Genomic DNA, 24,873 nt, shown 5'->3' with positions numbered 1-24,873 from the left:
CTTTAATTGGACATTTAGATTCCCTCCTGGCTCAACAGTAGTAATTAGGAAGAATGAAAAAGAACTTACTTTTTTTTCACTATCATCATCTAGTTTTATCGAATCTTTCTGTAATTCTCCCATTAAATCATTTGTAGCCATAAAACGAAAATCTTTGTCACTGGAGGTCATCTGAAAAGGAAGAACAGAAAAATTGCATTAAAAACATTCAAACGATAAGAATTTCAAGACAAAATTTTCATAAAGACCGTTTCTTTGTCATATTAGATTAGAACATCCGTTTTACATGTTAAGTGTGCTGGGAGGATCTCTTCTGCTTAAAACAAGCGATTATATAAACAGCTATGTTTGGAATTATCTATTACATCTAACTGTAGAAGAGGTAATAGATGATTTCAAGTTAGAACAAGTGAAGCATGCATGGTCCCTCATGAGTGCACAGTGAACGAGGCATAAAAAATGACTAAGTTCAGCATTTGCCTCCATCTCATTTAGCCCCAAAAGTCCCCAGGGGATGTGAAATCCTAGTGAAAATGAACAAATGGTGCAGTTTTAGACCTTAACATATGTAAATTTAAGTTCTGCACCATGCAAAAAAAGAAAGAAATAAGTCCATGATTTGTCTCCCCCATTTAGTCCCAAAAGTCGAAGGTCTTAACATGTTTAAATTGGAGTTCAGCACCATGCAAAACTGCTAAATAGACATACACAGAAAATTTTGGACAAATATGGTAAAATAGTCCTTAAAATGAAGTGTTTTTATTAGCCCTAAAAGAGCCCCTGGGGCACACCCAAGAATTATCGTGAAGTATAGACAAACAAAATTATATAGAAATCAGTTACAACTTTTCAGAAAGTTTTATAAAAATCCAAGGCATCAATTTTTTTTAATAAGCACAAAAGTGTCAATTTTAGCCATTTTAACCCGAAAGGGGGGAGTTTTCCTGGAAAATCCATTCAGTTACTTTTTTACTCATATCATGTTTAATGTTTGTACAAAATTTCAAAATATTATTATATAGTTATTAAGAAAAGTGCGGATAAACGGACAAGGGTTAATTTACAGGTCCTTTTGTCTCTTTAATTAGCAATACACATGAAAAAATTGAAATAGCTTGAAATATTTCAATATTGGTATGCATAGAAAGAGCTTGATGAGCTAAGAAAGAACCTTTTTAAATTTTTTAAATCTGATTAAAATTAAGGAAGTTATGGCTATTTTTGCGCCTCACACGTTTGGATATTTTTCCCTCTTTAAGACCATTAGCGTTTCGTCACATTTTATTTACACTACTTTTTCAGTAAAAATGTCATATCTTTGTTAAAACACAAGACTAAGAAATGAAATTTACTATATAAGTGTATTTTTGACAAGGAATCAGAATATGCAACTGAAAATCTCCCAAAGTTTATGGTTTCCAAATAATCTGCAGTAAATGTGCATAAATATGCAGCAATTCCTTAAAAATGCCATGTATCCATAAACAGAAAAGAAGTTGGAGAACTCAAAGTTGAATTGTAATGTGCTTTATGTACAAAAAACTTAAATCTAAACATAAGACCATTTTGCAATATTTCTTTGGTATTATTGTAGATTAACACCTGTTTAACCCCACTCAACTCCTTCTGACCACCCCTCCAAAATGTGATTCTACCTTTTTAGGAAATTATGTATAAAATGCCATGAAAAACTTTAATGAAAGATAAACAAATTATTTTAGAATTGAATGTAAAATAATTTCCTATTACAGATCATTTTAGCATTTTAGGGCAGTTAACTGTTTTTTTTTTTTCTATGGGAAAATATGCATGCTTTTTTTTAAAGATGATTATGTGTAGTTTTAAGAGGGTTTCTATGCAATGAGAATATGTGGAGGGTTGCCATTCGGACTTTGAATTAATTGTAGGGCTAAGGAAAATTATGTGTGAACATACTGAAAACTTGACAGAGACAAAGCTAACAAAAACAATATTCGAGGGGGGAGCGGTTAATTTCACAAAAATTTAATGTAAAATAATTCACCATTTCCTGGCCATTCTAGCATTTTAGGACAGTTAACCAATTTATTTTTATGTGTATTTTTCTTTAAGGAAGGATCTATTTTTTGTTTGTTTTAAATGCTTGTGTATGGCTTACAGAGGTATTTTGTTGGGGGAGAGGGGAGCTTGCCACTCGAACTTAGTGTTATTGTTAGGGTTACAGAGTGTTTTAGGAGGAGACTTGCCACACATAATTTGTATTAGAGGTGAAGTTAAGAGAGCTTTTTTTCAAAGAGAGCGTTCATCACTCATATTTACTGTTAGCGGTTCATAATTATTGGCTTTATATTATATATTTAGTTTTAATTTAATAAGAAATTGCGTTGCGAAATGTCAAAGAAAATTCCATAAATTTGTTGATTTCTATTTTCGAGGTTGAAGGTGTTAATTCCATAGGCCGTTTATACTACGCTGGAGCAGGTTGTAAAAATATCTTTCGCTTAAGTAGAAAAAAAAAATAACGAAATAAAAAGCTTCCTAATTGTAGTTTGATGTGTTTTCTAACAGCTTTTAAAATTTCAAGAATATTGATATAGATTTTGAGGGTTTGTATTACTATTCACATAGATTCGAAAAAGTTGTCAAAAAACAAAACAAATATATAACAAATAAATGTTATCAAAAGCAAGTTACTTTTGTACCTAACTGGATAATTTTTTAGTGTTTTTATTTAATGTAACATGTTTATTCAGCTTGAAAACAGTGCTTACCGATGTTTTGGAAAATTTTAAATGGCGCCCGACTCTCTTGAAACGGTAAGTTTGGGGAAAAGAGTTAAAAATAAAAAAGTAGACAAAATACTGCTAGAAACTCGCTCAATATATGTTACCGTGACATAGGCTGACATATATTCGGTGAGTTTTTAACAGTATTTTGTATAGTTTTTTTTTTTAATTTTTAACTCCTTTTCTCAAACTTACCGTGTCAAAGAGAGTCGGGCCGGGCGCCATTTTTAATTTTCCAATACATCGGTAAACACTGTACGTTTTTCGAGCTGAATAAACATGTTACATTAAATAAAAACACTAGAAAATTATCCAGTTAGGTAGAAAAGTAACTTATTTTGCCTTTGATAACATTTATTTGTTATATATTTGTTTTTTGACAACTTTTTCGAATCTATGTATAAACGAGATTTTGATACTTATTTTGATTTTGAAAAAAAAACATTTGTGGCTGTTCGCACTAAAACATTGTTTTAATTCGCTGTTCAAAACTAATTTAAAGAATAAAAGTGCATGCAAGCTATATATCTACAAAAGTTTATTTTGTTTTTTTTAACCATGTTTTTAAATTTGACGAAAAATGTGAGAAATTGCAACAGATTCATAATGCCGAATTGGTTGGGATTGTTGTTATTATACATTCTGAAAACCGAATAGTTCTAAACTAATGTTATTCTGATAACAAAATAGCTCTAATTAAACATAAGAACATTTATATTCATATTTTCATGTTTTTCTTAATTCGTTCTTGAATAAAAATTAAAGAACGCGTGTTTGTTTACACTGTACTATCGCTGATTCTACAGGCTGGAGCTGCTACTGCTGCTTCTAGTAATACTAACTTCATTTCACCAAATTCGAGAAATAGAAACAATTTTTTTTTCGGGTAGGTCCTTTTAAATTATCAATTACCGCGGTCCTACTCAACATAAAATAATACTTTTAATTGATAAAGATAGTAAAAAGATTGATTTACTTACTACTGGGTGTCCGAAGAATTTTTTTTTCAAAATGTTCAATACTCGTCATATTAAAGTCTTATTTTTAACACGACAAAAAAAGAAATGGTCAAAAATATTTCAGACACTTTACAGTATTAAGATTAACACCTCTTCTAATTGGTTCCCAAATTTCATGACGAAATTCTTCATACAATCACGGTACGGACCTTTAGAAAACAGGGGGGGTCATTACAAAACCTTACCGAAAACGCCATTTTATGACGTTCACATTTTTATCACTATATTTGCTTAAAACTCTTAAAATATATAATGTATATTCATATTTATTAATTCATTTGAAAGTATATTCATTTCTGAACAAAACAGTAGTAATTTGAAGACTTGAAGTGCTTTGGTTTAAAAAATATGGTTATTTTAGTAGAACTACCTTGAAATCTGTGATTATCCAAAGCGTTTTTTCGTCCGTGTGTATTACTACTTTAATTTCTTTTTTTTTTTTTTTTTTGTCTTTTGTTGGGGGACCAATAAAAGGAAATATTACAAAAATGTTTTAATTACAAAATAATATTTCCAACTCAATCTTTTAAAAAGCAAGTGATGTTTGATAAAATAAGATATTTGGAATTTTTAAAAAATATTCATGAAACTCTGGTGATGCCATAATAGACCCCTCTATTTATATCCTTTCTCTCTCCCCACTACTTTTATCATTGGTCCTGTCTTTTGTTGAAGACCATCTACTAGTTGGCCAGTTATGTACAAATCCCAAGAGCGATAGGAGCCTTCTATCATGTCTGAAAGTAACACAATTTCAATGAGCGAGATCGGAGATGTGACGCTGTACAACTCATGCTCTTTACTGATCCATGTTATTACAACAGGATCATTGCTAGCATCCTCAAAATGCAAATCTAGATGGTTCAACACTTGAGGAACGTGCCCAGAGTGACGAAAACCAAGTTTCCAGCCATGGTTATGGTCTTTGTGTGGTTTCAAGTGATGGCCACATCATGCCACTTCACATCTTCGAAGTTGGCTTGAAAGTCAACACCAAAGTGTACCTGGATGTGATAAAGAGTGTGATGATCCCCTGAAGCAATCAGGTGACTGCTGGTAGACCCTGGGTGTGGCAGCACGATGCGTCACCGCCCCACAAATCCAAAGAGACCCAGGCTTGGCTTTAGAAGGAGTGCTACGACTTTGTATCCTTCTCTCATAGATGTTTAGATTCAAATGAATGCACATTGACGTTACAAAGTAGAGGATTTTTTTTGTTTTTGTTGCAATCATGTTATCACTTGTTTACGAATAATAAAAAATATGTCTGTATATTTGTTTTAGTCAAACTACTCTTCTCATTTTGTATGTTATTCTCAATATTTCGGTCAATGTAACCTCCGATCAACTTCAAGTATTTTAATTGAACTTTTGAATATTTCTGTCAAAATCAAGAATATGTATGGAATTTCAAACGGAACTAATCCACAAAAGTAACTTGTTCTTGTTCCATCACCCACGGCAGAGTATAAGTCTTAGGTAATGCATAATTGGATCCTTAGTATTACCCCACTATCAAATTAAATAAGGCTAGAACTTGGTAATGGCTGACGGAAGAACAAGCTACACTGTGGATTAAATAAAGGGTTGGACATAAAACAAATTAAAGTTACATGATATTGTGATTTATTACCAGTTCCGAAGCAAAATAAAACTAACATTTGTTTTTTGAAGAATCAAAAACAAATTTGTTTCTACCCAATGAACAGTTTTTGGTGTACCAATATACTTTTTGAATATTTGAATCTGAATGATTTAAATTTTGTTTTAAAACGTTTCAATTCTATTTTTGTCAGGTTTTTTTTTGGTGTTACTTTCAAGGACACGTATATTTTTCATTAAATTTCATTTCAATGGTGAAAGTTTTCATTGGACAATTTTTTTTTTACTACTTGAATTTGTTTCAAATATGGTTTACAAGAAAAAAAAAAAAAAAAAAAAAAAAACCTTTTTCATCCTCAAACAAGCAGACTGCCACTTGGAACATAAGGGGAATTGTTTGTTCACATTACATTTAAACTTCAGAAAGTTAGTACAGTCATGGAAACAGGGAGGGAATTCTATTATCTAACAATCTGATGGAAGAAACTATTAAAGTAAAAGACTTTCTGGCATGTAGGAACTTCAGTGAATGAGTGGAATTTTGATGACTTTTGGATTTTGTATAGAGCATGTACTCGAGGGGGCACAAATACTCTGAGCTCATCAGAGCACATTCCATTAAAGTACTTGTAAAACAGACTCCAATAGGACAGAAATTGAGCTTGGCGAATAGTGTGGAACCCATTAGATTTAAGAATTCTTTAGGATCGCTGTCTAAGAGAAAGACATAAACTAGTGATAAATGCGCCAGTCCAGAGGTGGCAACAATACCGCATGCATGGGCAAATTGTGGCTTTTTAGAGACATAGGATACTAGTATGGTAAAAAGAATCCACCTTTGCAATAGCTTTGGCAATGTCCTCAACATATTTGTTTCAATTCATGTTGCCTGTGAATGTTAAGCAGAGAAGTTTGAAGGATGGGCTCTCAGGTAGGGTCTTATTTGTTATAGCAATCTGTGATTGACATTTTTTGTAGTTGTTAAAGGAAAGAAGCTTAGTCTTAGTAGCATTAAATGTCATCATCCACTTACAGACCATTCCATTATTTCTGCCATTGCGATAGACATGTGTACGTTTGTTTCCCCTCATGTCTATTATAAAGTGTGGTGTCATCAGCAAATACACCCATCTCGGACATAATTCTGTCAGGAAGGTCATTTATGAATAGCAAGAACAATGGTCAAGGATTAACTCCTGAGACATCTGCATTAATATCTTGTTGATTCTTCTAGAAACACTTGTTAGCTTTTTTTGCTTTGAAACTGACAATAAACAGGGCTCTACATTGCGAGTGAAACAATCACATTTGTGAGTGATTTTTCAAAGTGGCAACTAGAAATTATGAAACTATCTTTTGGCGATTGTATTTCTTTCACCGACACTCTTGCAAAGCTCACTACCGAGTGAAAAATATCTTTTCAACTTTGTTTTTTCTTTTAATAAAATGAGCAAATTCAAATTATTTAAACAAGAAAAAGTTTAAACAATATAATTTTTTTTTAACAAAGTTTGTTTAAAAAACAGAAGAAATTCGAATGCTTATACCTTCAAGTATCAATATAAAATCTGTTGTATATTTAGAATTACACTTATTAAAAAAATACAAAAGAATCTTTGATGTATATACTCGTCAGAACAAAAATGTCATTCTAAAAACCATGTGGGTTTGGCTAGTAACTTTTCTATTTGGTTAGTAAACGAAAATATTTAGTTGTCAAAGGTCAACTAAAGATAAATTTGTCCGTAGAGCACTGATAAAATCAGGAGGACATTACATAGATTTATGACAAACTAGTGTATATATATGTGTGTGTGTGTGTGTGTGTGTGTGTGTGTGTGTGTGTGTGTGTGTGTGTGTGTGTGTGTGTATAGGGGGGGGGGCTGACCTTGCCGGTTTGTAAAATATGCTTAAATATAATTCATGCCGATTTAGTATTATAAAGCCAATACTCCATTGAATAGTGTACATAATATATAGTAGTGATTTTAAAAGTTTAAAAAAAAAAAAAAAAATTACTTAGGTGCTAGCAGCGAGAATCGAAACCAAAACATTTAGCGCTTTAGCTGCATCTCCAACTGATGTATCTATTAAGAAATAGGTAAGAAAGATTTAATATTAAACGACTTGAAGTGAATTGAATTTGGGCATGCGCAAAGTAAAAATATATCAGCAAATTGAAATTAACATTTTGCATTTCAATTTGTTGATATATACGTCTGTACGCGTTATTCATCCATTTTACGCTTTATAAACCATCCTTAATTTAGTATTACTATTTCCTAATTTCAGCGTTATATGACCAGTAGTTTACCCTTATAAAATTTTATGAATGTTCATAGGACTTGGAACAGATCAGACAATTTACATGTGAAACGCCTTTCAGGATATGAAAATTTCAAGATACAAAAGCCATTCAGAACCAATTAATTTTGTATCTAGAGTTTCACAGTGTGTGCATGTGTGTATATATGTATGTATATATATATTTTTTTTTTTTTTTTTTTTTTAGACAAATATTATTGAATAGCATAAAGTTATTGTTTTACAATTTTCCTTTTTATCTTCTCAACTCTCCGAATACCCCTTTTTGTGTTCTTTTCGAAATTGTATAAGTTGGATCCATAATCGCGAGCATTTTGACAAAAGTGCTTCTATCATCCTCAGGCATATTGTAGAAATTTTTTTTTAAATTACATATATATACATTTTTTCATAGTAACTTTTATATGGCTAATCTAGAAAACAAAGTATTTAGTTTAATAGAAAAGCCTTCTATTTATGTTCGATATGTGGACGATATTAATTCTTGCCAATAACACAGAGGAAATAAAATATTTAAAGGGTATATTACAGAATAATTCTGTTCTTAACTTCACATACGAACTAAGTACTAATAATAAAATCTCGTTTTTGATGTTTTCATTGACCCTAGTAGCGATGAATTTATCACCTCCATTTTTAAAAAACCTACATCCGTTAATTCTTGTATTTAAAATTTTAAAAGATGTCCATTCTGTTATAAAACGAATATAATAAGGAATCTTAGACATCGTGCAAAGGTGATTTCCTCCAACAAAAAAATATTCTTTAATGAATTAAAAAAATATAAAACAAGTGTTAGTAAATAATCAATTCCCAAACTCTTGTAGATAAAGAAATAAAACTAGCCATTAGCAATTTGAATCAAATCCAAGAAAATTATCAACCTGTTAATATATAATACCGTAACCAGTTACACAAGAACTCAAAAATCGAAAGTATTCTTAATATAATCCGTAGATACGTGGCTCCCAATAAAAAAATAAAATTCATTATATATTATTAAAAAAAAATACAGACAACAAGCTTTGTAATGAAAAACAACATTTCTCAGGCAAGTGACCTGTTGGAAAGGACCAATGTAGTTTACAAATTCAGCTGCCCAATAGGAGAGTGTATCTCCAATACTAGGAACTACATTGGTTCAACAACTAACACATTTTCGTGAAGATTGACTCTCCACCTCTCTGACTAGCTCCATATCAGAACATTTGAAGGGGTATGGCTGCCATCATTCAGAATTTCAAAGAATTATAGTAGAAAATACAAGAGTATTGTAGAGTGAGAGAAATGTAAATAGGCTAAGAATACTCGAGGCGTTGTACATTAAAACAAAAAAGACTCAGATAAATAATATTAATTATGAGTGCAGCCGAAACGTTTTGAAATGTTTGGGATAAATTTTGAATATATATATGTGTGTATGTATAATATAAATATAATATATATATAATATATATATAAATAAAAGTGTCCACCTAACTTGTAACAAGCTACCATGTGACTGAAAAAATGTATATATATGTAATTTAAAAAAACAAAACAATTTCTACATTTATTTCTACAATATTCCTCAGGATGAAAGAAGCACTTCTGTCGAAAGCGCTCGCAATTATGGCTCCAACTCATACAATTTTGAGAACACAAAAAGGACTATTCGGAAATTGAAGAAAAGGAAAATTGTAAAACACAATAACTTCGTGCTATTCAATAGTATTTGTCTAAATGAGAAGATGTTACCTAAATATATATATATATTCGTGATAATCAGAATGTGAGAGATTGTATATAATAAATTCCACAGCCAAACACGTCGCAGCCCACAAGAGCCATGACAGTCAATGAACCGGAAGTCCAAGACTCGAGTTTCGCCCTCATTTGGGCTCATCAGTTAGACAATCCGAACTCAGGATTCGAAACTCGAGCCTCTTGCATGCGAGGCAAGCACTCTACCAAACAGTTGATAAATAAAAATTATATATATATATATATATATTAGTGGTGGGACGATTAATCGGAATCGGAATCGTTAATCGTAAGAATCGTGTATTTTGGGAGGTATTGGAATCAGAATCGCATCGTTAAAAAATACCTTAATTTTCCGATTCCTTCATTACGATTCTTTTAGTCTGATGTTGAAAAAAATCAAAAAAAAATCCTGATATTTCTAACTGCAAGAGAGAAATAAAAAGAAACCAAAGAAATTCATTATTAACAGGGCAATGCTTAGTGCCCCTCCCTTACAAGGTTCATTCATTCAGATCTATTGTAATCAAAACTACAAAAGAGTTAACTTGAAAAGAAGTATGCAGGGTTCTACATTGCGAGTAAAAAAAAAAAAAAAAAACGCTTATCTTTTTGGCAATTGTTTTTTTTTTACTGACAAATCTTCTAATAGTGAATAAAAATGCTTTTTCAACTTATATTTTCTTAAAATAAAACGAGCAAAGTCAAATTATTTAAACAGTAAAAGGTTTAATAGAACAATATACTTTTTTTTCTGTTTTTAAAAGAAGGCTTTTGAAAGAAATATCTCTAAAATGAAATTGATCATGTTGTATTATTTCGCAAAGTTTTGACAGTAGTCAGTTTCTTTTGAAGTTTCAAAAAAATCGACCCCATACCTATCTCTTCCAAACCTAAAGTTATTAAATAACCCCTTCGTTAATTTAAGGGTAATTAATTCAATTCAGTCAAGTTTTTTTTTTTTTTTTAATTTCATTGAAATAAAATCCATTATTTTTTTTTTCTCCAGAAAGATAAAACCCTGAATTTGATTATATTAAAAGCAGAATAATATAATCTTTTTTCTAGAATTTTAAATAGAAAATTAAAAGTGTTTTGCGCAGTTTTTTGCCGAACGGAAAAGAAATTAATATATATATTTTAAAAAGGTTTTGTAATCAATTAATTTTTATGTCTAAATAATATTTACAATTAATTAAATAATTTCATTTTAAAAAGTATTTATGAATAGAATTTTACTAAGGACTTATAGTTTAGCAATATTGAACCGCATCAACCATGTGTTAATTGAACACAGTCAACCAAAAAAAAATTCAAAAGAAAAGTCGGGTTTGTATTACTGTACACAGATTCGAAAAAGTTGTCAAAAAACAAATATATAACAAATAAATGTTATCAAAGACAAGATAAGTTATTTTTCTACCTAACTGGATATATTTTTCGGGTTTTTATTCAATGTAACATGTTTATTCAGCTCGAAAAGCATATAGTGTTTACCGATGTATTGGAAAGTTCAAAATGGCGCCCGACACTCTCTTTAACACGGTAAGTTCAGGAAAAGATGTTATAAATAATAAACTATACAAAATACTGCTAGAAACTCGCTCAATATATGTTACCGGGACATATTTTGACATATATACCATGTTAAAGAGAGTGTCGGGCGCCATTTTGAATTTTCCAATACATCGGTAAACACTGCATGTTTTTCGAGCTGAATAAACATGTTACATTGAATAAAAACAAAATAAATTACCCAGTTTGGTAGAAAAGTAACTTATCTTGCCTTTGATAATATTTATTTGTTACATATTTGCTTTTTGACAACTTTTTCGAATCTATGTGTACAGTAATACAAACCCGAAAATGCATATTTGCATTTCATTATGTAAACTTTTATACATTGGTTTCAAAAATTAAATTCTATAAGTTCTTTTTGTTAACTACCGGTTGGTACAATTTACTGCCCCATCCCTTTATATTTTTTTCTTTTTGTCTTTTTTAGCGGATTATTTTCAATTAATTATCCAAATAAGTGACTAGCTTTAAAACAAAATTTAATAGTAAATTATTTGTTTACAGATAAACTGAATTTTCTAATATGGCCCAAAGTCCACAAAAAAGTATTTTTGAAGATGATGAGTTGAAAGCCATTTGCAAAGTCTGTCAAATTAAAATATCGCGAGGAATAAAACCATCTAACATGACCACAACCAACATGTTAAAACATTTAACTATGAAGCATCCAAATAAATTGGAGGAGCAAAATAAAAAAGAAAAGGAACAAAAAATTACCAACTAGTCACTCAGAGCAGTTTTATTAGTGAGAGTCGAAATCGCAGTCTTTTTTTTTTTTTTTTTTTTTTTTTTGCCTACGTCACCATCTAGGTATCACCATTTTTTTTAACCCTCCTTAAATACAATATATACAACTAAAAAAATAATTTTTAAAAATGCTGATTCCATTCATGAAAAATTCGTTTAACTAGAAATTAAAACTTAGGTAAAGATAGCTGACTGACAGCAACAGGAGCACTGGTTAACTACTGAACCACGTGGAAAGGTGTGGGGGGAGGAAAAAAAGGAAATTAAATGATGATAATAAATTATGATAACCGTCTTTGAAAGGCACTAAACTCCTAAAATTTACGTCTTTAAAATTTTAGGTGGCACTCCCCTGCGATTTTAAAGCACTCTCTCTCTCTCTCAAAAAAAAAAAAAAAAAAAAAAAAAAATTTAATTTTTAAGTTTGGGAAAGATATATTTATTATAACCAAATTCCTGTATGAAGACTGGATCTACTTTATTGGACGTTAATTTGTGAGATAAGTAATTTTTCAATGTTTAATATGTTTTTAAAGTTTCAATTATCAATTAAATTTTTTTAATTGCATTTATTTTTCAATTTATTTAAAAAAACAGGGTTTTAAATGTATTTTTCAAGGTAACAAGCTTCGAAAGAAGTCTAATAAAAAAAAATCACTTAATTTTTAATTTCGACAACCCTGAGAATTTAATTATTAAAAAAAATATTGAAATGTGACATTTTTTTTATTTAACATTTCTATTAGTTCAATTAATTTTCTTTCAATAATTCATTTCACTCAACAAACTTCACCATTTTTTGTTTTTGTTTTTTTTTTAATCTTTTTTCTGTAAATTTTTGTAATTATGGTTGCTCAATTTTATCTAGTATTTCATTTGTTTTTTATAGTGGTATCATTTTTATATGTGCTCCTTTGATATACCCTATTTCAAAATTAGTTTGGCTAAACTTATTCTTCACGTTAGAAACAACGTATAAAAAGCAATGAAAAAGTAAGAAAAAATAATAGGTGTTAACTACTCCTTGTGAATTATGGAGGTCTGAAGAACTGCCGTCACAAATACAACTATCAATAGCTAAACAAAAAATCGTTTTTTAAATTCCTTTAATTGTAACTTTTCGCTATACCTACCTTTTGGTATAAAACACAAAAACTTTCGATTAATGGTATTTCTCATATATGGTCGTTAACTTTGGAAAGGTTATTTTGTATCTACGGCGCCATGTCACGTGGTATATTGTTTTTTTCATCACGCACGTTCATTTATAAATTATTAAATCAAATATTTATCTTTTTTATATTTAATTAGTATATATTTTCTTTCTCTTCCGCTATATTTTTTTTTTTATTTAATTCATTAAATCTGTTAATTATGAGGACCAAAATAATGAATCGTGTGTATTTATTCTCTAATTTTCTTGTTTTTGTTCTGTTATATAAATTCTATTTTATTTGTTTTTTTCTCTGAAGGATAAATTCTATTTTCTTTGAGTTTTTTTTTCTGTATTCCAATTAAGTAAAATAAATTTTCTCTAAAATAAATTTTGCTAATTTTTCCGTTTAGTTTACTATATAATAATTTTATTTAAACCAAAACACGACGGTGTAGACATAAAATATCTCTTCCAAAGTTAGGGAACATATTTGGGAACTACCGACCGTCAGTATAAAACTACCTGGTATATTTCAAAACAATAAATTCCCTAGGAATCGGAATCGTACTTGGTATCGGAATCGTTAATCAATATTTTCCTGGAATCGGAATCGTATAAAAATTAGGAATCGTCCCAACACTAATATATATATATATATATATATATATATATATATATATATATATATATATAACAAAGGAGTCACCGCTTACCAAAGCTCGAAGGGCACTCAATAAAGTGAAAAATGTTTGCATTTCAAATGAATTTTGATCATATGGTGATCGGTCTACAATCATCTTTTCAATTTTGTGATGAATGATACAGAGCAATAAATATTAACAAGAAATTAGAAAAAAGTGTTCTTGACTTTCGGGCCAGGATCAAAGTGTAGTATTTGCTCTGATGCTGCACTTTTTTGGTCTCGGTTAATAGAGAAATCCTTCACAACTGATACATTTTTTATTTTTGTTACTAACCAGAGTGCCCCCTTTTTGGAGACCTGGTTTCCCCACATTAAAAACATCGACCTTGTATCTAACTCTGCTCTTGTGGAGAGGTAAGTAAGTAAAAAAAATAAATAAATAAAAAAATAAATAACGAGAAAATAGCACTATAAAAATGGCACAAATAAAAAATAGATGAAAATCTTGGATAAAATACATAAAGAGAAAATAAGTTTGTCGAATTAAAAAGAAATATTTACATTTAAAAGCAGAGAGGGACTAAACTAATACAACTAAAGTAGAACATGCGCGGTTCATAGTAGAAACTAGACCAACAACAGGGAAATCAAGCAGTTGAGCATGACTAGGTGAATTTACATCAATCTTGCATGATTGTTTGGTGTAGTGTACACTTTTTAAGAAAGTTCAACTTGTTAATGGACCTAATGTTTCAGTCTTTGACAAATGCTGTGCTTGGGAATATGATCTTTCTCACTTTTTTTTTTTTTTTTTTAAATTTTCTTATCAGTTTGTTCAAGCATGTGATGGGGCATCTTACCGGATGCCATACATTCACCTATCTCATATATTCTAACCGAGATCTTTTTAAGATTCTGACCAGATCTTTGAGTGCAATTGTTTGAATCTCTTGCACTTGGTTCACCGGGTATATCTGCCAAATAGTTTTTGAAATTCTTTTTAATGAATCCTGTGGCTCCTATAAGTACTGGAATGATAAATATCTTCATAAGGTTTCAGTTTCTTTTCACATCATACATAAGACTTTGATATTTCGTTATCTTTTCCCTCTCAGCTCCGTTTAACCCAGCATCATTGGGGACAGTTGACTTCTAAGGTTGCTTCTTCCTCCTTGTCCCTATCACTGTCAAGTTTTATAGCAGTTTTCTAGGTACGTAGCCATAGGAATTGCATAATGCATATCATTATAATGAAATGTGGTTAAACTATTGCTGTACGATTGATTAGAGATAGAATTACGTACACAAATCGAATAAATGATTATTCTGAGTTACAAGTTTCAGATATTCAATCCATAGCGCTGACCTCAAGAAAAGCAATTAGGTTTTTGAACTGGCATTACAGAAAAATCTATGAAAAAATAATTCATGTAACAATCCAATATGCCATCGTGTATGGCCAACTCAAGTCAGGGCTTGTGATGGCAAAGGCAGACATGGGACTCTTATCTGGTCCTTGTTTTTGGGATCCGATGCTGGAATCGTGAAGGACTAGATCATACCACCGACTTTTGCTGATCGCTGAGAGTGGGTGGTATTAATGCATGATGTGGTTATCTCCATTAGAGTTGGCTCAACCCACCACAGGTGAATGCCGCTACAAGTCAAGTGTATTGTGTATCATCAAGTTTTTGATTAAACATTTGAACTGGTTAACTTTTTGAACTACACGAATCACTAAATATGTGCTTGTGAGATCTCCAATTTTCTGCATAAATTAAATATTGACGGATGATCAAACTTAATGGAAATAACATCTTTTTACTATTATTTTGTTTCATTAGCTTTTGATGTTTACACAACTATATTAAAAATTATAAATTTATCCTTTAAAAGTAGTTATGTATTTGTCTGCTGGGCTAATATCTTTCTTAATAAAAATGTGGATTCAAAAATATGGAGAGTAGAAAACGCATTGTGGATACGTTATCGGCAGCTCCTGTTACTCTCGCTTCTTATTTGTCCCTCAGTCCTCATTTTTTAATGAGTGATTTTTCTGACAAAGGGAGAAGAAAAAGCTGTTTTCTAGGTTGGCAGTATTTTGTGCGAACAGTTGGCCGAGATGGCGGAAATTTTCTGTTTCTATGTCTATCCTTGTAGCCATGTCACTAGTAAGGGTGCTGGAGGTAAACGTTTTGTCTGGGCTGACGTTATCCGCCTGATAGTCAGGGACCCGAACCTTGGATTAACCACTAAGGAGGCTGTCCTATCAGCAGGTGCAAAGTACTGGGGCTGCTTTATTGCCATTTGGTGAATGGATTCTGGACCATGCAGTAGCTTCTGGTGGGGCCTCTCGATGCCATACTAGTGGGTAATTGTTACGGCTTTACCTTATCATTAGCTACAAATAATAAAAAAAAAATTCTTCGTTTCTTTTTCTCTCTTAATTTCTCCTCTCTGTCCTGCTCTAAGTAAATCTGACAACCTAGTCCACAAATTTCAAAATTTCATCATGACAAGTTTCAAGAAAAAATACACGATTAAACCCGGTTCTCCAACTTCCAACGTAGACCCCTACTACCATGTCTCCTTCTCCAACATCAGGGGTCTACGTTCTAACCTTCCAGAGGTTGAAACCCAATTACAGGAGACTAAACCAGACCTTTTATTTTTAAGTGAAACTGGCATTGGACAGGCTATTTCCCTAGAAGAGTTTGCAATTAAAGGATACTCTAACTTAACTTCTAAATCTGACCCCCAAGATCGCCATGGGCATGGAATATGTGCCTATATTAAAGATAGCTTTCCATGTGGTAGGGACATCTCCAGGGAAGATCCTAACTTACCCTCTATGTGCTTCCGGGTTGCTTTAGCTCACACTACGGCATTTTTATTTACTCTCTATCGCCCCCACAACAGCGGAGTTACTATCTTTCAAAGCATATCTGAGAAAATTGACCAAGTCCTATCTGCTTATCCTTCAGCTAACATTCACGTATGTGGAGACTTCAATGTTCACATTGTCGAATGGTTGACCCACTCAAACAAGACCGATGATGAGGGGAGGTTCTGTCATGATTTCTCCATTGCCTATGACCTCACTCAGATTGTTCAGGAACCCACCCGTGTGCCCGACAATGACGGCCAGTATGCGAGCCTACTAGACCTTTTTCTCACAACTTGCCCTGAACTATGTTCAGTTTCTGTTCTGTCGCCTCTTGGATCTTCCGACCACTCTGTTGTATCAATTAAGATAAAAATGAAATGTAATAAGTCCCCAGACGTACCTCTTCATTGTACAGTATATCGATATACTAAGGCTGACTGGGATAGCTTCCGTACATTTATAACTGATCTACCTCTGCATTCCATATTTAAAAAGGATGTGTCCTCTATAGTATTAGACCTGACGGAATGGTTAATTGTAGGTATTGATCGTTTCATACCCTCGAAAAAGTTTCAGCAAAAACCTAACAGCCAGCCATGGTTCTCTCCAGAATGTGCTGCTGCCATTGCGCACAGAAATCACTTTTTCCACTGTTTCCAACGTAATAGATGTATGGAAACTAAAGCCGTTTTCAGGACTGCCAGCAACCATTGTAAGAAAGTAATAAAGAGCGCAAGATGGTTGTATGCTCAATCTGTTAAGTCCAAAGTAGCTGAGCAGCGGCTTGGTTCCCACCAGTTTTGGCAAATAGCAAACAGAATTCTGAACAGAAGCGTGTGCTCCATCCCAACTATCATCAATGGATCTGAGGTAATCTCGTCAGCATCAGACAAAGCCAAACTCTTTGTCAAGAACTTTGCAGCTAATTCTACCTTTTGCGATCAAGGCCGCCAACCCCCTATATTTCCTCCTGTATCTGAAAACACACTATGTGATATACGTATATCTGTACGTGATGTTGCCAAGCTAATCAAAAACCTTGATTCCAGTAAAGCAACTGGCCCGGACGGTATTCCAATTATAGTACTCAAAAAACTTCAACCTGAACTAGCGCCCATACTTACAAAACTATTTAAACGTTGTCTTAAGGAGAATAGTTTCCCATCTCCCTGGAAAATTTCATCAGTATGCCCTGTATTTAAGAATTCAGGTGATCGCTCATCCCCCTCTCAGTACAGGCCAATAAGTCTCCTGTGCGTCATGAGTAAGTTGCTGGAATCTGTGTTAAATACAGAAGTAATCAACCATCTCAACAAAAATAACCTTCTTAGTGACACTCAATATGGTTTCCGTTCTGCTAGATCTACAGCAGATGTGCTTACAGTTATATCTCATAGGATTAGCAAATCTCTCGACGGAGGCAACCTTTCTAGGGCAATTGCTCTTGACATATCTAAGGCCTTTGATAGGGTATGGCATAAAGGTTTACTTCATAAGATCTCTAGCTATGGTATAGCTGGAAATGTCTTCTCAATTATTAAATCATTTCTTTCTGATAGGTTCATAAGAGTAGTAGTTGAGGGGCAAAAATCAGAAGCCCACAGTATTAATGCCGGTGTCCCTCAGGGGTCCATCCTGGGCCTAACTCTTTTCCTGATCTACATTAATGATCTTCCAAATCACATCCTTACATCATTTTTAGACATTTATGCTGACGACACTACCATTTATGGTAGCACATCTAAGACAGTAAATGACCAAGTTCTCTCCAATTCTCTCTCCTCTGATCTTGACCATGTAGTACAATGGGGAAAGGAGTGGCTGGTTACTTTTAACGCATCTAAAACCAAGCTTCTCTCTTTACATCATCAACATTCTGATCCCCATCTGGCATCAATTGAAATGAATGGCTCTCGTCTTCAGGAGGCCTCAAGTTTTAACAAGCTTCTGGGCTTGACCATTACTCCTAATCTTAAATGGAACACATACATCAAATCTGTTGCCAAGGCCGCTGGAAAAATGGTGGGATCTTTCTATCGATCCAGTAGATATCTCACTGCTGATGCAATTCTCTATCTATATAAGAGCCAGGTATGTCCAAGGATGGAATACTGTTGCCACATCTGCGCAGGAGCTGCTAGAAAGGACTTGTCCTGTCTTGATAGAGTTCAAAATAGACTTCGTAGCCTCGTAGGAGATGTCCTTTTCTTTTCCTTGCAACCTCTCACAGAAGAGATGTTGCGAGTTTGTCTCTGATGTATCGTTATTTTCATGGAAAGTGTTCGACTGAGCTTCAATCTATGGTCCCCCCTCGCCAAACTTTCACAAGTTCTTGATGAGCCGTTCCATACAAGTTATCAAATTTAACAAATTTTCATTATTAATGATTATTATATTGTCCAATTTCTACTGTACACTCTTTAACCCTTATCCTTGAGTGGCCTCTTGGCCTTCATAATGTGTTGATACCTATGAAAAAAAAGAAAAAAAAAAAAAAAAAGAAAAAGTCCAATGTGAACAAGTTCTAATTGAATCGTCCCCCTAAGTAATCCAAGTTACAAAATTCCCACTGTTTACTATGCTAAATTCACAATGACTAATGTATACCTTTTAACCCTTATCCTCGAGTGGCCTCTGGGCCTTGATAAGTGGTGACACCCATGTAAAAAAAACAAAAAACAAAAAAAAAAACGTATCAATAAGTTATACGTTAAGAGTTACCATACTTTTGATAAAGAGGCGACAAATAAAAATGTATTTAAAGTCATATTTGAAATTGCTGTCAATTTTGCTATTTTACAGTTGGCAATATCCATTTTTATATTATACTAGTAGACCACCTGGCATTGCCCAGTCGTAAAGTACACTTAAATATATTTTACTCCATGCAGATTTCATTTATTAATATAGAGAAAATTCTCTATTATTTGGTACCTGATATATATATAGTAATGATTTAAAAAAAAAAAAAAAAAAAAAAAGACTTTGGTGCCATCAGCTGGAATCAAAACCAAAACACTCGGGCAATGCCGGGTACTCCCCGCTAGTATTATATAGTGGTTGTAGCTAGTCAAGTGTTTTTTTTTGTAAATGGTTGTATAGTTTGGTTTCTTAGATACAGATCCACTGAAACCCTTCCGTTTATTAAAGAGTGCTCAATGGTGGACAGAGCAAATATATAGTATGATTATTATGCAAACATTGGTTACATGTATGTATACATGTTTCAAAATGAATTAATCTTGATTTTGGCTTTAGTGTTGCTCCTTTTTTCGGTCTGATGAGGTGGGTCTATTTAAATTAAGATTCCATTGAAACATGTATGCACATATGTAACCAATAATATTTGTATAATAAACATTCTCTCCAGCCTTAGTCATTATTTAGCACTTCAACTTTCGTTGTTACCGTCTGAGCGATCACTAGATGGCTAAAAAATGGCTAAGAATTAAGAGAGTTCAAGCTAAAAATAGATATGTACACATGCTCAGAAGTTAGATTTGCTCTTTCCAAGAAGAACTTTTTTTCAATTTTAACCCCTTAGAAGCTATTTTTACAGGCCAAAAAAACAAAACAAAAACAAATCTAAAGTATTCCCGGGGTCTGAATACCCAATATATCAAGTATTAAACCTGTAGACCAAATATTCAGAAAGGCATTTCATAGAAGTTTAGCACAAACACAGACAAGGTCACTTAAAAACATGTGCGTGTGCTAAAACATGTTCATCCTAAATTCTACACAATTATGCACGATTTAGAAACTATGGGTAAATAGAATTCAGCATAATAGTTAAATGAAACCAATAATCTAATAAGAAATCCTAAAAATGAATAATTATGAACATTCAATTTCCAAAGGAATATGCAAACCTTCATAAAGTTGCTCACAAATTCATGGTTCAGAATCGTTACCCCCCCCCAAAAAAAAAACAGATTAAAACTATGGTTATCTAATGCATTATTGTAGGCTCAGTCAGCTATATTTGATTTGCTTTATTTTATAAAGAGGTTGGCAAGTGAAGAATTGATGTCTCCACCAAAGAAAAGAAATACTGAAAAGCACATTAATTATGAATAAAAAAATGTTTACAAAGAAATTTTATCAATCCTGAACTATTGTACCAAAGCATTCATTTGTCCAGGGAGGGGGGAGGCACAAAAAATAAATAAATAAAAGATACCCCAATAATACTTAGTAATTAAAAACTGCATTAAAAAAAAAAAAAAAAAAAATCCCAAACTGAATAAATATCGACAATTTCATGAGAATCTGACCAATATTTTACAGATTTATTGAACATAGATAAATCTGTACCTTAAAATAACTATTACATAGGAACAGTGTTGTAATGCGTTGATAATGTAAATGCAATTCCAGTCTTACATTTTCATATGATGAAAATAGTTTTTAACAATTACTACCAATTCACTTTAGGTTTCTTTTGAATGGTACATAAATGATAATATAACTTATAATTAAGTTACATATGGGGGGGGGGTAATTCTGTAATACATTTTTAAAGTATATAATGTATATATCTATGACAGCTGTATATAAATGTCGAGCTCTATGGAAAATGATGTCACGGCAAGGAAGAAAAGAAAAAAGATAAAAAAGAACATGCACCAGACCAATGATAAGGTCTGGGATGACGAACACGTTTTATTTGGGAAAATACCAGGTAATAAATTAGTTCTTTCAATGGGGGGGTGGAGGGAGGGACAGAAGCGAGTTGAATTATTCCTTGTCTTGGTTTCCTTTGTGATGGAGTCTACAATGCGTTGGGTCTTGGGTCCTCACATGTTAAAATGTGTACTACGTTGCATATAAATTAAAAGATCTGTGGCCAAAGGAACAAAATGGATAGTTAAAGAGCTAGACAACCCTTACTTTATAAAGGGAAAGCATAACTATAATGACCATGCATTCAAAATGCTAGATATAAAATCAGCTCAATAGTAAAATTAGACTCATCTCAGAACTATAATACAGAGGAGATAAACATGAGTATCATTTACACATAAATTCCACATACAGTTTTGTGCACGACTATTATTAGAGGGCGGCAGTACTAGGGGTCTATCTTCAAAAACCATTGGCACCTAGCTTAATCTCTTCATTAGGATGATAATAGACAGAGAAAAAAAGAATTTTTGAAAAAAAGTCATTTTTGGCATGTGGGGGGCTTTTTTTACGATATCGTAAAAAAAGCCCCCCCACATGCCAAAAATGACTTTTTTAAGTTTCGGGTAATTTTGGGCAAATTTCGGCTCATTTTGGACCTTCTTTTTATCCTAGGAACCCAAAAATGCCTCAAAAATGGCTAGAAATTATGGGGTAATGTAAGTTTTAGCCAACTAAGTCCATTCATAGTCATTTCGGACGTTTTTGGAGTAACATAGTAGCCAAATAGCTGATTTAAGATTTCGGGTAATTTTGAGCAAATTTCGGCTCATTTTGGCCCTTCTTTTCATCCTATAAACCCAAAAATGCCTCAAAAATGGCTAGAAATCATCAGTCTCAATTATCTATACCAATTTGTATCCATTTAGGACGTTTAGGTGCATGCAATTTTGCATAATGTAAATTTTTTGCTGCAAATGGTGATTTTGGCCCCCCCCCGGGGGGGGGGGGGGGGCAATATCGTAAAAAAAGAAAAGAAAAAAAAAGCCCCCCCCCCCCACATGCCAAAATTTTCAAAAATTCTTTTTTTCTCTATCTATTATCATCCTAATGAAGAGATTAAGCTAGGTGCAAATGGTTTTTGAAGATAGACCCCTAGTACTGCCGCCCTCTACTATTATATGATTAATTTTATTGATTGTGAATCTTCCATCATTGATCGTGATGCTATTCTGTAATTTTAACTTGTTGTCAACTCCCTGTACTGATGAAGAGATTAGAGATCAATAAAATTGAAAATTTTAAGTTTATTTAAATACTAGCAGCCTGGTCGTAGATTATGCCTAAATATATTTAATTTATGCAGATTTTGCATTTATTATTAGAATCAAGCCTCTACTGATTGTTATATTGTACCCAATATAGTAAAACTGGAAAGAAACAGGCATGTGCATGCGAGTATTGCTTTTTCTAAACAGTTCACTTCTTGTAAATAAAAATTAAATACTCAAGCCGAGATCAAAACCAAAACTTAAAGACAGCGAGTCAAGTACGATAACCATTAAGCCTGCTTGCCATATTCTTTAAAGTGTTTTCAAACCTATTTATTCTTAACATAAGCTGTCATGAATGATTTGCGCATGTGCAATCATGAAACAGTTGAACAAAATCCGATGACCCCCCCCACAAGTACCAATTTTTCAATGGATCCCTTAGCAGCCGTTTTTCTAAATGAAAATGTTTTCCCTGTGTCTGAACATCCCAAATTTCAAGTCTATAGATAAAAAATTTGTTGAGTATATAAGTTGAGTTGTCCTCACTCACACACACACTTTTATAGATATATAGATTACATTTTTCATGCAATATACCTAGTTCATGACCATGATTTTGTATAGACCATCAGTAGTTCAGTGACCACCAATTTAAATAATCTTAAGAAAACCAGAAGAAAAAAAAAAGCAGATGATGTTAATGTTCTCTGCAGTTAATATTCATTAGTTCTGGCAGGTCCATTTATATAGTGGAAATTTTGTTTTTCTTAGATTTTCTAAACTTAAATATTTCTTTAAACGCATTTAATTCATTTAAAAAGTTTGACAGAGCTGGCAATGGACAGTCATGAATGCGCTCTCACTTGCATACAAACTCTCCTCCATGAACTGGTTAGCAAAAAATAGAAAAGTAGAAGCAAAAACTGTAATCAGTTCCAAACCACAAATCTAGAATTGTCTGCAATGACGCGTGTTTATAACGCAGCAGACCACTAATTATTAATGCAACCAGCTATAGGCCATCTTTCATAGCTTCTGTGAGATCAGGGAAGATAATCCAAGTAACTGTAAAAAAGTTTACAAACATGTTATGGCAAAGGTAACTTTTGAACACCTTACTCTTCATGAAACTAATCATCAAGCCTTGAACTCAACCATACAAGTCATAGTCAATGAAATGTGTGATGTTGTCTTAATGTTACGTATGTCTGTTGGAAATCGTATAGTGATTAAAATGACAGTTGATTCATTTATCAATGAATACAAGACACTTTGTTATAAAACAGACTTGGCTTATTAAGGAAATATTCATATACACACAATGTGGCTGCGGCGGAGGTGGTAGTAGAGGTGGATTGCAAATGTGACAGTTCCTTGTGTTGTCTATGCGTGTATCTCTTCTCTCTCTGGACTTTGTTTACCATTTTACTTTAATGGACTTTCTCGACCTGATAACCCATTTGACGTCAATGATCCATATTTTGACCAGCCCGGGCGTTTGCTTTGGTTTGACCCATGACCGATTTACGTCATAGATCCCGGTCACTATAATTCCTGGGGATTCGATTTGTCCATTTTCATCGGCCTAGACAAGAGTTCATTTTTGTTTGCCTCTCCATAACATTAACTAACATTGGGCGAATACAGAATCTAGTAATTTTTTTCAGGATTTTTAATGTCAAATAAAAGAAAACCATTTGTTAAATTCTTAAGTTGCAGTAACTTGTTTGAGTGAGTGAATGAGTGAGAGTGAGAGTGAGAGAGAGAGAGTGAGAGTGAGAGAGAGAGAGTGAGAGAGAGAGAGAGAGTGAGAGAGAGAGTGAGAGTGAGAGAGAGAGTGAGAGTGAGAGAGAGAGTGAGAGTGAGAGAGAGAGTGAGAGAGAGAGAGAGAGTGAGAGTGAGAGAGAGAGTGAGAGAGAGAGTGAGAGAGTGAGAGAGAGAGTGAGAGAGTGAGAGAGAGAGTGAGAGAGAGTGAGAGTGAGAGAGAGAGTGAGAGTGAGAGAGAGAGTGAGAGTGAGAGTGAGAGAGAGAGAGAGAGAGAGTGAGAGTGAGAGTGAGAGAGAGAGAGAGAAATTTTTCATTTATTACATGATGGCGATACATTTGTAAGGAGTTTTCACCTGTTTAAAATCTGCCCCCCCCCTTTTAAAAATTTTTTTTTTTTTTATTATTATGCACAATCAAATTTGACATTTGGACCAACAGTACACAAGACTGCAAATTTTCTAATATGTAACAAACTTTCAATCATAATTTAGTTACCAAAATAAACTTGGTATCAATAATTTGTTTTGCAAAGATACAATAAAAATCAATTGATTAAAATCAAAATTTTTTCAGGTGTTCTACCATATCCATAAGAGTGCCATGTTCAGGTTTGAACTAATATTTTTACGTTTCTAAAAGCAGAATTGAATGGCTGCATCTTAAGGAGTCCATCCTAGTAAATGGATGTTTGTGAATAAATATATCTTAATATTGTTCTTGACCAACAATAGTTGAAAATAT

At 32.8% G+C, this 24,873-nt stretch overlaps 1 protein-coding gene across 2 annotated transcripts in view; it reads right to left on the bottom strand.

The window, feature by feature from the left end:
- LOC145294026 (cullin-associated NEDD8-dissociated protein 1-like) overlaps nt 1–24,873 on the bottom strand; it is a 172,911-nt gene that overhangs the window by 133,326 nt on the left and 14,712 nt on the right. For both annotated transcript variants that reach the window (XR_013869806.1, XM_080140993.1), the window contains exon 2: nt 70–171. Coding sequence is in view for 1 of the 2 variants with exons in the window: in XM_080140993.1 (XP_079997119.1) it covers nt 70–171 (102 nt within the window). In the remaining variant the exon portion in view is untranslated. The remainder of the gene's footprint in view (nt 1–69; nt 172–24,873) is intronic.

The sequence above is a fragment of the Euprymna scolopes genome, chromosome 15 (assembly GCF_053919585.1).
Source record: "Euprymna scolopes isolate OS-2025 chromosome 15, ASM5391958v1, whole genome shotgun sequence".
NCBI lineage: Eukaryota > Metazoa > Mollusca > Cephalopoda > Sepiida > Sepiolidae > Euprymna > Euprymna scolopes.
The sequence above is the reverse complement of the archived record's forward strand: the minus strand, read 5'-3'. Positions and strand labels throughout refer to the sequence as shown.